The sequence below is a fragment of the Dipodomys spectabilis genome, unplaced genomic scaffold (assembly GCF_019054845.1).
Source record: "Dipodomys spectabilis isolate Male_0828 unplaced genomic scaffold, ASM1905484v1 ptg000297l, whole genome shotgun sequence".
NCBI classification, from domain to species: Eukaryota; Metazoa; Chordata; class Mammalia; order Rodentia; family Heteromyidae; genus Dipodomys; species Dipodomys spectabilis.
The window spans coordinates 15,179,888-15,194,159 of record NW_024870974.1 but is presented as its reverse complement, the minus strand read 5'-3'; the positions used below and the strand labels follow the sequence as shown (position 1 = coordinate 15,194,159).

The window sequence follows — 14,272 nt, the reverse complement described above, 5'->3', positions numbered from 1 at the left end:
ATACACATACACACACACACATACAGAGAGAGAGAGAGAGAGAGAGAGAGAGAGGGAGAGAGAGAGTCAGTCATGGGGGCTGAACTCAGGGCCTGGGTGCTGTCCCTCAGCTCTTCAGCTCAAGGCTAGCGCTCTACCACTTGAGCCACAGAGCCATTTCTGGCTTTTTCTGCTTATGTGGTACTGAGGAATCAAACCCAGGGACTCATGCATGCGAGGCAAGCACTCTACCACTGAGCCAACTTCTCAGTCCCAGCTTCCAAATATTTTAAAGTTATAATGTACTTTGATGGGCTCTTCAATTCAGGCAAGTTAATAAGGTTTTCTTCTTACAAACAGTAATCTAAAACACAAAATTAAGTTTGGGTTTAAGAGTCATTCTTGGAATTGCCATACAAATATGATACACATTCGATAGTAATAAAAATGCAGGTGCTAAGATTAATGCTCCATATATACTGCCGGAATAAACTAAAAAATTAAATTTGCCTGTGCATTGAGCAATTAAAGAGGCCAATACATTTCTCAGATATAAAGTCAATGACATATTGATAAAGCTTGTTTCTTCTGGAATTTCAAGGTATCTGACATATTGAATAAGAATACAATATTGTTTCATCAAAGTGAGATTCTAGGACTCCTTATACTTCTGAGAACATCTACAGTTAATTATTTGATAGGAACCAAGGTTAAAGACATGAATGTTCCGAAGAAGAAAAAATCTTCAATAGCTAATAAAGAGAGAAAGAAGCAAATTGAGCTTCCAAGAAAGAAAAAAAAAAAAAAAAACAAGATTAAAGTAACAAACATGACCAGAATGGCAAGTTAGGATAATTCAGAAAATGCCAATTTGGACATAAATATGTGAGAACCAATGCAGACCATAAGTTGATTATGAGTATGTAAAATAACAATGAAAACAAAGAGCCATGTTAGAAGGTGCTAATGACATGACTGATGATCTGGTGAAGTTGAACACCATGAAGATGGTCTTTTGTCAGAGCTTTAGGCAGTGTTGGGAGAGTAGTGGTTTCATACAACCAAATAGTTGGATCTTCCATTGAATAGAGAGACCTCCCTGGCTTGGAACTCTGCCTTTAAAATTAAAGGAGCTCAAAAAGGCAGGATTAGGGGGTTCTGTCATGCATTAAGGCAGCCTTTCAAACACAAATCCAACAGCAAAGGTTTGGTTAACCTCATCTCCCCTTAGTTTATATGTGGTTAGCAAAGTAAATAAAAGTTCTCTCTCTCTCTCTCTCTCTCTCTCTCTCTCTCTCTCTCTCTCTCTCTCTCTCTCTAAGTTCCTTTCCTGAAACACAATATCAAGCATCAGAGGAGAGCCAGGGACTCTCAATTTACTAGATTGTTTTTAAAAGGTCAGAATTTGAAAACTGAGGCTTAAATGGAGTTCTGAACATAGGTGATTTGGGGGTGGGGTGGAGGGTTCACAGCCCTTCTGCATTGTGGGTCATTGCTTTCAATACAAGGATGGCAATAAAGTATCACACAGAATGCCATCTGAGATGGACTGAGGGGGCCCTGGTGTGCAGGTTGAGGACAAGAGACTTGTTCCAGAGTGGCAGGAAAGAATGCAGAGCACACGAGTGACACCTCCCACAGATTATGGCCCATTCTAATCCTGTGTCTTTCAAACGACCTTCAAGATCTCTGAGAGGCAGCAAGGGTGACAAATGCCCCAACTGCACATCACAGGCCAGGGAGGTATGATGAGCTGCATGGGACAAGTAACAGGATGCAGCCAAGAAGGAAAATGCTGGTTCTTTCTTTAAAGATTCCTAGCTCCTTCAGGAAGAACCCAAAGGGAGACTGGGGTGGGACCAAGTTCAAGTCTCTAAATCATCCAGCCACATCTTCTCGGGACTGAGTACTCTCTCGCGCTTTTGTCTTCTTGGTAGAAGAAGGGACTTAGGACGCCACTAGGATGGTATAGACATTGCAATGTTTGCTTTGTTCAGTGTCTTTTCCGTAACTTTCCCAGCCTACAGGAAAGTTCCTGCTGAAGGAACTGAGCCATCAGAGGGCTTGTATGATGAGAGGAAATTACCCAAAGCGGGTTAGGTAATGAACTAACCCAGGAGACCATAGGGGAAACCGTGTCCTGATGTGAATCCCGAGAACAAAGCAGAAAGGGACTGGGGACTTCGGGTGGCCAGAGTGAGTGAGGTCAGATGTGAGCTGGTTGAGGTGGGAACCCCCCACTGGTCAGCAGCCAGCGGCTCCCCTGACTCCTTTTCCACCTTTGGAGTCTAGGCTGGTTGCCAAGCCTTTCCAAGTACTTCTCAATCGCTCATTCTTCCAAATACAGGTGATGGTATCGGGGCAGGCGTGGGCGTTGGAAGAAACAGGGAAAGGTTCTGTGTCTCTGTTGATTTGAAATTAATTAAATTCATATCCCCTCCATTCTCTGTTGGCAAGCCCCGCGGCTCCCTCAGGGTTGCTTCTTTTGGAAAACATCAGCAACACACACAGTGTTAGGATTCAGGGTCACTGTAACATTAAAAAGAAAAGAAAAGAAAAGAAAAGAACAATAGTGAATTTCCAAGAAGCAATGCAGAGGTGGCCACTCCACTCAGAGGTGACTCTGGGGAGCGCAAAAGGTCAGAACACGAACGCTGTCCAGCTTCCAATTTCTGAGACAAAGGTCAGTTTGAATTTCATATTCCATCCTTGAGGAGGAAAATCCACAGATGCCAAGCAGTAATCCCCAGCTCTCGTTCGAATGCCTCTCCCCAGAGAACCAGATGGATCGGGGGTTCCCTCCTTTAATTAAATCTAATCCGATTCTTTATGAATAGATGCCAATATGTTTTTGATTATTACTCTGTGTGTTTTCCCTCCAGAGTTTGTGATTCTTGTGTGTGTGTGTGTGTGTGTGTGTGTGTGTGTGATGTGTGTGTTTCAAAAGCCCATGTTGTGCATACCCACAGAGGATCGGGGGTACCTTTCCCATGTCATTTTGAATTCACAGAATTGAGATTCAGTCATGTGAGTTGACAAAAATTACAGACGCAGTATTTGACTATGGCTGTGCTGTTAGCTAAGTTGGGCTTTTGTTTGAGCTCACCTATCTTTGCCACATACCTTGTTTCACAGCTTTCTCCCCCCTCCCCCAGTGGACCTGCCCCTCCACCCCCTTTATCCAGTTGGCTACAGGCTGCAGGCCCCTCCTTACTTGTTTTAATTTTACATTCCTTCACCCAAATTCTAGGACATCTCTACTTCGGTGAATTCTGTCTCCAAGAAGTGCTTGAATGATTAGCTCATAGGTGTGCATACAGCACGTAGTCTTCTAACTCCTACTTCAATAAGACATCCTATCTTAGCCAGGAGTAGTGGTGCAGGCCTTAATCCCTGCTGCCCTAGAGATGGGAGTCAGGAAGATTGCTTGACTGATTTTCCTGGAGGTCACCTTGGACAGCATAGAGAGACCCTGTCTCAAAAGAATAAAGAAACAAAAAAAAAATCCTAGATGTTTCCACAAAGACCTGATTTAGATGCTAGGCATATAGATAGATTTGTCTATGACAGGGGAGGAGAAGTTGTGTGTATGTCTGTGTGTGGTACTGGTTGGGGTACAGTTGTGAAGACAGTGAACCACTGAATAGGAGGAGGAGGAGAGGGAGGAGAAGGAGGAGGAGGAGGGGAAAGGGAGGAGGAGGAGGAGGAGAGGGAGAGGGAGAGGGAGGAGGAGGGGGAGAAGAGGAGGAGAGGGAGGAGGAGGGGGAGAAGAGGAGGACAGGGAGGGGGAGGAGGAGGGGAGAGGAAGAGGAGGAGGGCAGGACTTCATGTACAGCTGGGAAGTGAACAAAGTAACTTCTATAGCAAACTGTACTTAGTGTGGGTATCTGATTGCAAATGAAGAAATTCGGAGGACTGGGGATGTGGCTCAGTGGTAGACGGCTGACCTACCCAAAGGGTTCCGTTTCATACTTCACACCCTACTCCCAGCACAAAGAAATGTTTGATCTGAAGAGCAGGTGTTACTGCACCCTTCCATTGTGGCACCCTGGGGAAAGAAGTTTCATTTCTTGGAAACTGGGTGGCAGAGAGAGAACCTTTCTAAGATCCATCTCTACAGACCCAAAGTCTCCAGATTGCACACTTTCATTTGTGTGGCCTATCTTCACATTACAGCCACTCATGGTTCGAAGCCAGCCCAGGCAGGAAAGTCTGTTGAGACTCTTATCTCCAATTAAGCAGTCAAAAAAAGCTGGAAGTGGAGGTGTGGCCCAAGTGGTAGATCACTAGTCTTGAGTGAAAAAACTAAGAGACCAGTCCCCAGGCATTGGGTTCAAGCTCCAGTACCAACACCAAACAACAACAAAAAGGTTAGCGATTACTGACCTATATGTTTTCTGCATTTTTCCTTTTACCATTTAAACTTACCTGGAATTTCAGCATGAAATCTGATGGGGATTCCCCCCAGGATAACTTCTTTCAAGACCATTGAATTATTTACTTGCTTCAAAATGTAACTTGAATGATATATAAAAGATTTACCTACACTTGAAAACTGCTTGGGAATTTTCTCTTCTGCTCCTTTAATTTAGGAGACTGGTTTGAATATCAACATGGTCATTTTCACATTGTTGTTTTCATTCAGGGACTCTCCATTTGTCCTCAATGAAAATCCAAGGGTGAAGGGCATAGCTCAGTAGCAGAATGCATGCTTAGCATGTGTGAGGTGCTACGTTCCATGTTCCATACCCATTAACAAGTAAATATTTGAACCTTTAAATGGATCATCCCATGCATTTAGTTTTTGTTAGCATCTCTGGGTATTTCTAATTTGCTGTGGTGATAATCATAATGGTGGGTATCTTCACAAGTGGTTTCACTAGCATAGTATTAGAGCACAGATAGGGTTTGAATCAGAGCTCAGTCAGCTCTTTGCTGTGTGACCTTAGGCAAGTTAACCTTTCTTAGCCTTAGTGTTCTCCCTCCCTCCCTCCCTCTGTCTCTGTCTCTGTCTCTGTCTCTGTCTCTGTCTCTGTCTATCTGTCTCTGTCTCTGTCTGTCTGTCTCTGTCTCTGTCTCTGTCTCTATCTGTCTCTGTCTCTGTCTATCTGTCTCTGTCTCTGTCTATCTGTCTCTGTCTCTGTCTGTCTGTCTGTCTCTCTCTCTCTCTCTCTCTGTCCTGGGGTCAGGGTCGGTCAGGGTCTGGGATCTTCCCCTGATCTATTCTGCTCCAAGTTAGTGCTCCACCACTTGAACTACAGCTCCTCTTCCTGCTTTTGGGTAGTTAATTGGAAATAAGAGTCTCACAGACTTTCCTGCCAGGGCTGGCTTCCAACCCAGATCCTCAGATCTCAGCCTCTTGTGTAGCTACGATTACAGGTATGAGCCTCCCGTGCCCAGCAGCCTTAGTGCTCTTGTGTCACCTCATCTACAAAGCATACCTAGTAATACCATGTGCTTTTCAGGGTTGTTGTAAAAGAAAAACAAGGAGTGGGGTATAGCTTAGGGGGAAAGGCCTTTCCTAGTATGAATCAACCCTAGGTTCCACCCTTAGTACCTACACACATATAGAATAAAGGAGAAAATATCGAAAGAACCCAATGCTACAGACTGGACAGAGATACACATGAGAGTTAGTGATTTTTACTTAGCAGACTTTACACTAGCAAATATTTGTGAGCAAAACACTAGCTTGAACACTGTTTCAGATATTCAAAGAAATTATCTTCCAGGGAGGGTTTTCTGGGTGGTAAAGCACTTGTGTATGTTAATACACAAGGCCAAGAAAGGAAGGAAGGAAGGAAGGAAGGAAGGGAAGGAAGGAAGGAAGGAAGGAAGGAAGGAAGGAAGGAAGGAAGGAAGGAAGGAAGGAAGGAAGGAAGGAAGGAAGGAAGGAAGAAAGGGAAGGAGGGAGGGAGGGAAGGGGAAAGAAGGGAGGGAAGGGAAGGGAAAGGAAGGGAAAGGAAAGGGAAGGCAAGAGAAGGAGAGAGAGGGTGGGAGAGGAAGCAAGAAGTAGAAGGAGGGAAGGAAAGAAGCAGAGAGGCAGGGAGGGGGAAGGCAGGCAGGCAGGCAGGACCATTTGAGGACCCTCATCAGCACAATGACACTGTCCCCCTTTGGATCCAAGTCCTCTCACCATTGGTGGGACATTAGGTCACCCCCAAGGGTAGTTGTCCCCGGGGGCTGCCAGGCTGGAGAGTCAGCAGCCTGGGATGTGGCCCACCACCTGAGCCTGGAGGCATTTTCTCTCATTCTTTTGTTTCATGAGATGTGTTCTCTGCTGTCTGCGGTTGTGTATCATCTCTGTGAAATGATCAAAAAAGCCCAGACAATTCTAACTCTAGCAAATCCTAGAGTTCCTGTTTTAAAAAAAAAAAAAATACCTTGGCAAACTGCCACTGAATTGCAACAAATAAAATGAAGGGCTCTTCCCTTCAAACCTCTAAGGTTTGTCTCCATGTGAACGAGTGTAGTTTTAGCAACTTATCTATGACAGAGGCATTAATGAGTAATTTGTCTAGAAGTGTTGCAGGGATACATTAAGACCGTGGAACACCTTTCCCAAAACCCTATACATTATCAACAGGCTGACTAATCATAAAAACAAATTGCACTGACTAAAAAGCATCACCATAGGAGCCTTAAGAAGACACTTAATTGGCATGCTCCCCACTGAATCAGAACAGATTCCACTCCAAGTCCTTGTGTCATGACTGCGTCTTTGTTACACAGGGATCAGATATGTCATCTGCTCTCCTGGCCAGTCTATCTTGCAACAATCCCTCTTTATGTGACCGTAGCTAATGCAGCCTGCCTCCGAAGAAGACAATAAGCCTGCGCTAAACCTTTCTCATGTCATAATGCTCTCAAACTCAGTGTTGGGGCACGAAGTCACGAAACAATTAAGTCATCATTATACTGTCCCTTCTCCTACCTACCCACAAGAGGACTGGCCTGGGTGGAGTTCTAGAGATCACGTATCTAGCAAACAACAGAGCCAGGCTTACTAGTTAGTCCAAGGCACATACATCATGCCCGTAGTGAAGACATGATCTGGACCACTTTTCAAGCAATGCTGTGTTTTTTTTTTACAGTAAAGCACACCTTCCCTCACTCCTGGCATGGGCGTATGCCCACAGAGACACAAATACAAGTGCCCACATACCTACATTTAACAATGTTATTTGAGGTTATCATTCTGTGGGATTATAAAGTGTTACTTTGTATCTCTCATGAGAACAAGTCTAGATTTTTTTTGGGGGGGGGCGGTAAAGGGAAGGAAAGATTGTCACTTAATATTTGTTGATTTCAAGTATACTTTTAAATGACTTTTGAGGGACTAGGAAGGGAACAAGGGAAAAAGAAACTAAAAACAAACAAACAAACAAAGGGGGGGGCGGTATTTGTGGCCACAGAGATTTGCCTGAACAGAAAGTCCAAACAACGACAGCCAATTTAGACAAAATTGCTGTTTTCTTGTCAGTAATGGCACTGGGTAGGAGACACTTCATTCATTCACCAAATTCTGTCATGTGTCTACCACCTGGTGGTTCACTTCCTTGATACTAAGTGTTAGGGTTTTTAATCTAGAATTTTTCCTTAGTGTATGCAATATCTCTTTTGCTTTAACTAAGTAAGGAAAAGAAAATGTAATTTTGTAAGACACTCTAGATTGGAGCTATTACAAATCTGCCATGCCGACTCAAACCAGCCACTTAATGTGTCTTTTCAGGTGGATTATTTCTCTTATAATGGTTGTTTTGACAGGGTCAGGCACCTAGTAGGTGTTCAATAATACCTTTTGAAAAACTATATCAGATATAACTTTGGACACACACACATCTACACACATAAAAGAAGACAAAAAAATAGGGAAGAAATTGCTTCTAAATGCTCTATTAAACTAGCTTGGAGTTTTCTGGAGAAATATTAAAGAAACCCATTTATAAAATGCTGTTGAGCTAAGAAACATGAATGACAGGACAAATAATATAATTACTGTCCTTTAAAAATAAGTATGGTCTTTCATACCTTCTCTGACTTAATTTCTTAGGTAGTAGTACATGGGCATCTAGACTATAGAAAACATTATGTGAATGACTTATTGTTGTTGTTAGTATTATTATTACTAATACCGTACTGTACAGAATCATAAAACCACCAGAATATCATACAATATAATCAAACTCTTTCTTTCCCAACATTATTCCTCACTGTAAACCATCAATGTGGCCAAGAAATAGAAAGGGGAAGAAGATGAAAGCTTGCTAGTCATCATGACTGTTTGTCTGTGCTTATTTATCTAGAGTATAGAGAGAAATACCAAGTGTTCCAGAAAGTTTCTAACTAGAAATGCCTCAAGGGAAAAGGAAGAGGCCGCCTGGCCTGTGGGGAGCCTGGATAAAAGGCAGCTCTCTCTTCCTTGTTTGTGCCATATCGAGTGACATTTAGGAGGGTGTTGGAGGGCGGAGTGAGACAATAAAGTTTCTATGGAGAACTTAAACAATCAATCATAAACCAAACTAAATGGATTTTCTTTTTTGGTTCTCATCATCTGTTGGCAATGTCAGTGATGAAATTCTCTTCAACGCTAGGACAGATTTCTCCCACTGTTCTCCTCCCACCCCTGAGAATACTATTCCTTTGTCCCATGCCGGCTGCCTAACAGGGATTGTGGGAAAAAACATGCTAAGGTGAAAAATAAGAATAGAGAATTGTCTCCTCCCCCACAATCCCTTGCTATCTTGCCCAATTGTTTTCATCTGGTCCTTATTGAAGTGTGGTGCTAGTGGAGGGTGTGCTCAATGGTAGAATGCTTGCCTAGCATGGGCAAGGCCCTGACTTCTAGCCCCAGGACCAATGAAGAAATCTTGTGTTGGATTTTAGAGTCTATAACTTAAGAAAAATGTCCATTCAAGAGGAAGGGGGCATAAGAGAGTAATAGGAGAGGTAGCATGATCAAAGAAAATTATTCTATGTGCATATATGGAGATGTCACAATGGAACCTATTATATTGTACAATTAATATATGATAGTAAAACATAATTTTAAACTAGATGGTGGTAGATACCTGTAATCCCAGTACACTGGAGGCTGAGGTAGGAGAATCTCAAGTACAAGACCAGCCAGGGTTACACAGTAAGATCCTGATTCAAAACAGCCACCAAACCAAAAGAATAGCAACAGCCTTCCATTCAATGAGACAGGGAGAGCTGATAGAATATACACGAGAAGTTCTGAAAGACTGGACATCTGTAACAAAGGAATAGTGTGGAGATCAAGCCTGCACACACTGCATCTTATGTATGGCATGATCATCAGACCCTCTCTTTTTCCCATGGTGAAGGGGACTTACTGTCAGCCAGAGGTTTCATGTTAGATACCCAAAAGAGATGAACCCTGTAAATGGATTCTGGAAGTCTGTGTTCATCAGGAGGATGGCTAAGTATGTTGTCACTAAATTCAATCTTCAGTGATCGTTACCTACTTTCTGAAGCATTAAATTCACCTGCACACTGCTTAAGCGATAGAGGACAGATGAGTCTCCAAGGTGAATACCAGTGGGAGACTGGGTACTAATAACACATCAATGCAGGTTTATTGATTGTAAAAAGGTGACACTGTGGTAGGGGATGCCGATAACAGGGGAGACTATGCATGTGCGGGGCTGGAGGATATAGGGAATTCTTTGTACTCAGTTAAATGGGATCAAATCTTTTCTGCACTAGTGTTAGATCTTAACATTAAAAAAACCCAGAGATGCTGGGTGCTGGTGGCTCACGCCTGTAATCCTAGCTACTCAGGAGGCTGAGATCTGAGAATCTTGGTTCAAAGCCAGCCAGCCAGGGCAGGAAAGCCTGTGAAACTCTTATCTCCAACTAACCACCAGCCTGAAAAAACCAGAAGTAGAGCTGTGGCTTAAAGTGGTAGAGCTAGTACTAACCTGAATGAAGAAGCTCAGGGACAGCACCCAGGCCCTGAGTTCAAGCCCCTCTGCCGACAAAAAAACTGAGGCTTGCCTGAGTCGCTGTCTATGATGTTGTTATACAGAGAGAAGGGTAGGATGGGGTAGTCAGCTCTTAGGTGAGGCTGAGCATCTGACTGCTCCATTCCGCTGTCTCATAACCAGTCTTTGAGGCAGCAATGGGTCTCAGGGGCTGCCTGATGACCGTACTGCATTCTGGGAACCTTTAAGATGACTGACACATAACTCTCATGATCACAGAAGAGGAGGTGGAGGATGTTTTTCCTGCTTGCAAACCCTCCTCTATCTGTTCTCACAGCAGTGTAGGATTCCCATCACAGGTTCAGGTCCTCTGCTCCTCAATGTCACCTCCCTGCCAGTAACTTGGTGCACCTCTCTCCTCTCTCGCAGTGCTGCTTGGCAGAGCAGATCCTCAACTTGTTAAATCATCTTTCCTGTTTCCTTCAGGCTCGTGACCAAACAATTCTGACCAAACAAAACCCCCTAAACATGGCCATTCCTATCCTCACAAAAGATAATACAAGTGAAACAAGATTATGGAGTGCTAATAAATTACAGCCAAGCCCCAATGCACTGAAATTTTCTATCAAGCAGAGCCACCTAGTGGTAGAATGGAAAATGTAGTTTGGGATTTCATTTAATTTTTTTCCCCTATAATAATTCCATCCAGGTGGGTTACAGTTTTGATGATTATTTTTGTTCTTTTGACATTTACTTTTTATTCTTATTTACAATTACACTCTTTGAAACCATCATTTCCATCTGTTTCCTTACCAAACATCCATCTATCCAAGGTAAACAAATCGTTTGTTATCATTGAAAAGTCTATGACTAAAACAAGCCAACTTGTCTCTTTGGAAGAGACAAGGAAATACCAATATTAACTTACTGCTAAATACAAAGAGCAACTAGGATACTTATTTTGCACTTACAATGCACACTTACTCTTCTCCAGCCAATACAAACATACCTCCATGTAAATTGCTGTATTAAATTGACGTGGAAAAATGGGCAGAGTGATTTCTGTAATGATTTCCAGCCCCTTCCCACCATCCTCAGAGAATCTGTGGCAGAAATTAAAAGTACCTGGGGTTGTGGTTTGATTCCTTTTCTTCCTTCAGAGTAGGTAAATATTCACAGTCAGCTAGGACAGAATAAAAGCAAACTTACCATTAGTCAATGAAATTCTCTTTTCTATCCATAAAACAGACATTATTGAGCATTGACTTTCTCTGGCCTCTGGTGACCTGCACAGAAAGAGCCTCACTGGAGATTTCTAGAGGTTAAAAGATTCATAACGGCAAGGTTCTGGAAATGGAGCGAGCACTAGCAATGCACGTACAAGACTTCAGCTTGCCTATGCTTACCCCCCACGCCCCCTGGGAAGGGCACAATTTATCACTGCATGCTGGTCCAGTCCCCCTGGAAGCCCAGCATCACTTTGAAGACAGAATCTGCTTCTTTCAGGCCAGACGCTGGGAGAAATATGTCTGCCTCTGAGGTCCTGGAGTGTCAGGCCACACAAAGAGAAATGGGAAGCTGGGAGCAACCATCTTACAGGAAGCTGCGTTCTCCTCTCTCACACCACCTGTTGTTTTTAAGGAATGAAAAGTTCTATTGGGTCTATCCCCTAGATATCAAAGCAGCTCTCTGCATTCCTTGCCAAATAGAAATGCCCTCTGTGATTTTCCTGGCTTTGGTGAGCATGACAAGATCGTGGATTTGTGTTACACAAAATCTCAGGCTCTAAAGGAAATATATCAAAAGATTGTCTTTGGATGAATTTGTCTCTTCTTACCACTTTTTATCATTCTCTGATTTCTACTATGCATGAATATGACAACTAGAAATAATAGCATGCAACTCTAAGCCCTAACTCAGTGACCTGCCTTATCTTTAAATGCACTTTCCCTCACTATGAAAAATAAATAGGAGATTGCACAAATTCATTGTGAGGTTCTAATCTTTAGGAAAGTGCATCTTGACAAATGCAGAGTACCATTCTTCTAATACAAAAATGTGAATCTGAGAAAGTTGCACTTGAGAGTTTTGAGCCTAAATGTTTCTTAGATGATCTAAGATAAATGTGAAAAATATCAATATATTCACATGAAAAATAATTTATTGATTTTTAAAGAAAACACAGATGTCATTATTTTAAAGACCAACCATTGATTTAATGGAAAGTAGTGAGATATATACTACTACTACTGCCAGCTATCAATTGGAAATCGTTATGTGAGAATACTTATATTTCTATCTACATCACTCCTGCCCAACAGAACTTCCTACAGTGATGAAAATATCTAATATAGTAACCATTGAATAGAAGCCCTAAACACACAGCTAAATCTAAATTCTATTTTCATTTGATTAATTTAAATAGCCATACAGAGTTAGTATCTTATATCTATATATATTATATTGGATAGCATAAATCCTTATGCAGATTAAAACAATAGATCCCTAAATTCTATAATATATATGGTAATGCCAGATGTTTTATCCAGAAAATTTGGCCTCAGATTTCCTTGCAAAGAAAAAACTCAAAAGATCCAGGCTAGGAATGAAGTTCAGAAGTAGAGCTCTTGGCTAGCATGCGAAAAGTGCTGAGCTTGAGCTCTAGAACAATGTAGAAAAGGAAGAAAGGGTAGGAAGGGAGGGGAAAGGGAAGCAGAAGGGAAGGAAAGGAAAAAGGAAGGAAGAGAAAAAGAAACCACTTTTTGCTTTTTTTTTTTAAATAAAATGGTCATTTCAACAACTTGTACAAAAAAAGAAATGGCAACGCCTAACGTGGATATATAAGGACCAGGCAGGCCTAAGGTTATTGTCAATACGCACTAAGTGGAATGTGAACTGGGCTCCGTCCAGTAAATTCCTTTATTGAGGAATTTACTTATGGCATTGTTGCAGCCTTGGTTTACTATGGAGGAAAGCAAAATGCTTTCAGTTTCCACTCACCACTTCTATTCATGGTGTGCATCCACTTATCGAGCTCTTCCATCTCGATTTCCATGACCGAGGGTGTATCCTCCTCAAAAATAGGTCTACACAAAGAACAAAAAGGCTTGTTTTTTGCTTTGTTTTTGTTTCCTTCTTTTTTAAGTGCAGTGTGCTGAACTTCACTTGAGGACTCTAGAATGTTGACTGGGAGGAAATTGAACTTGACTTAGTATCTGACAAAATGGGCTAGCCTGTAAGGGAAGGGGGGAGTTGCCTTACTCAGAAGAGTATCAGCCTCTAATAGGAAGCAAAGTAGACACTACCACAAACTCACCTCTATTGTTAATTCCAAACTAGTCCTCGAGCCAGCCATATGGGTGAAAAGGGACCCCAGGACATGCAGCTCTAGAGGTATGAAGTGAAGACTGCTAGGCCACTCAGGGGAGTTGCCACACTTAGCATTTTAGCCTTGCTTAATTTCACTTCTCTTTCCTTGGGGTTTTTGATCAGTGCCCTAGATCAAGAGGCCACGGTCAACAGGCAATCTTGGTCACATCTTTCCATTCACAGGTTTTTCTAAGTAGAGGGCACGGAGCTGTTGCTTTCAAAAAACCCCTCCCTCAACCTCCCTCAGCCTCAGTCCTCCAGGGCTCTGGGTTTCCAGGCAGCAGACAGAGGGAGTTAGTGACAATGGGGTAGGAGAGGAATGACCATCCACTGTGAACACAGCCCAGGAGGTTCACTGGGGAAAGGATGTGGGCAGTTTCTAAACCTGAGGCTATTGGAAGGGCAAGGGTGGCATTACCCCAGAACATATCGGGTGGAGTCTTCCATGAATCTCAACTCTCCTCACTTCCTCCTCCCCCTCCTCTCTTCTGTCCCTCCCTTTCTGTCTCTCCCTTATTCTCTTTTCTCTTGCTGGTTCACACAGTGCAATCTTTCTACACCAGCTCAAGTATCTTTCCTGGTTATCAAAGTTCTAACCATTATATAGAAACTAACTTTACACACACACACACACACACACACGCACACACACACACATCCAGGGACAGAATATTTAACTACTTTTAACTACTATGCACTAGGCATTGGTAACAGACAGAAAAAGACTGGAGGACCCTAACTATGCTTTTCCATCACTCAGCTAGCCAGTGACCCCAGCGACTCAGAGTCCGAGGAACCCAGGAAACAGGGAGCAGGGTGGGAGGTGGGAGGTGGGAGGTGGGAGGTAGGACTTACACTTTCAGAGTTTCACTTCCCAGTTCATCTAAAAAGGAATCAATGCAAAGGTCATGTTAGCTGGTTCCTCTGCAACTTGAAGCCTCCTTTGCAAAGAGAATGCAATAGCTTAAGTGAATCAC

The 14,272-nt window shown here is 42.7% G+C and overlaps 1 protein-coding gene across 2 annotated transcripts in view; it reads right to left on the bottom strand.

Annotated features, from left to right (window-relative positions):
• Positions 1-14,272, bottom strand: part of Tmem154 (transmembrane protein 154) — a 49,522-nt gene that overhangs the window by 17,896 nt on the left and 17,354 nt on the right. The window contains exons 4-7 of one of the 2 annotated variants that reach the window (XM_042701860.1): positions 14,151-14,178; positions 12,927-13,012; positions 11,052-11,109; positions 1,942-2,508 (exon numbers count right to left, since the gene is read on the bottom strand). In XM_042701860.1, coding sequence (XP_042557794.1) covers positions 2,493-2,508; positions 11,052-11,109; positions 12,927-13,012; positions 14,151-14,178 — 188 coding nt within the window. In that variant the 3' untranslated portion in view covers positions 1,942-2,492. Of the gene's footprint in view, positions 1-1,941; positions 2,509-11,051; positions 11,110-12,926; positions 13,013-14,150; positions 14,179-14,272 lie in introns of those variants that run through there. The other variant, XM_042701861.1, reaches the window with a different exon arrangement.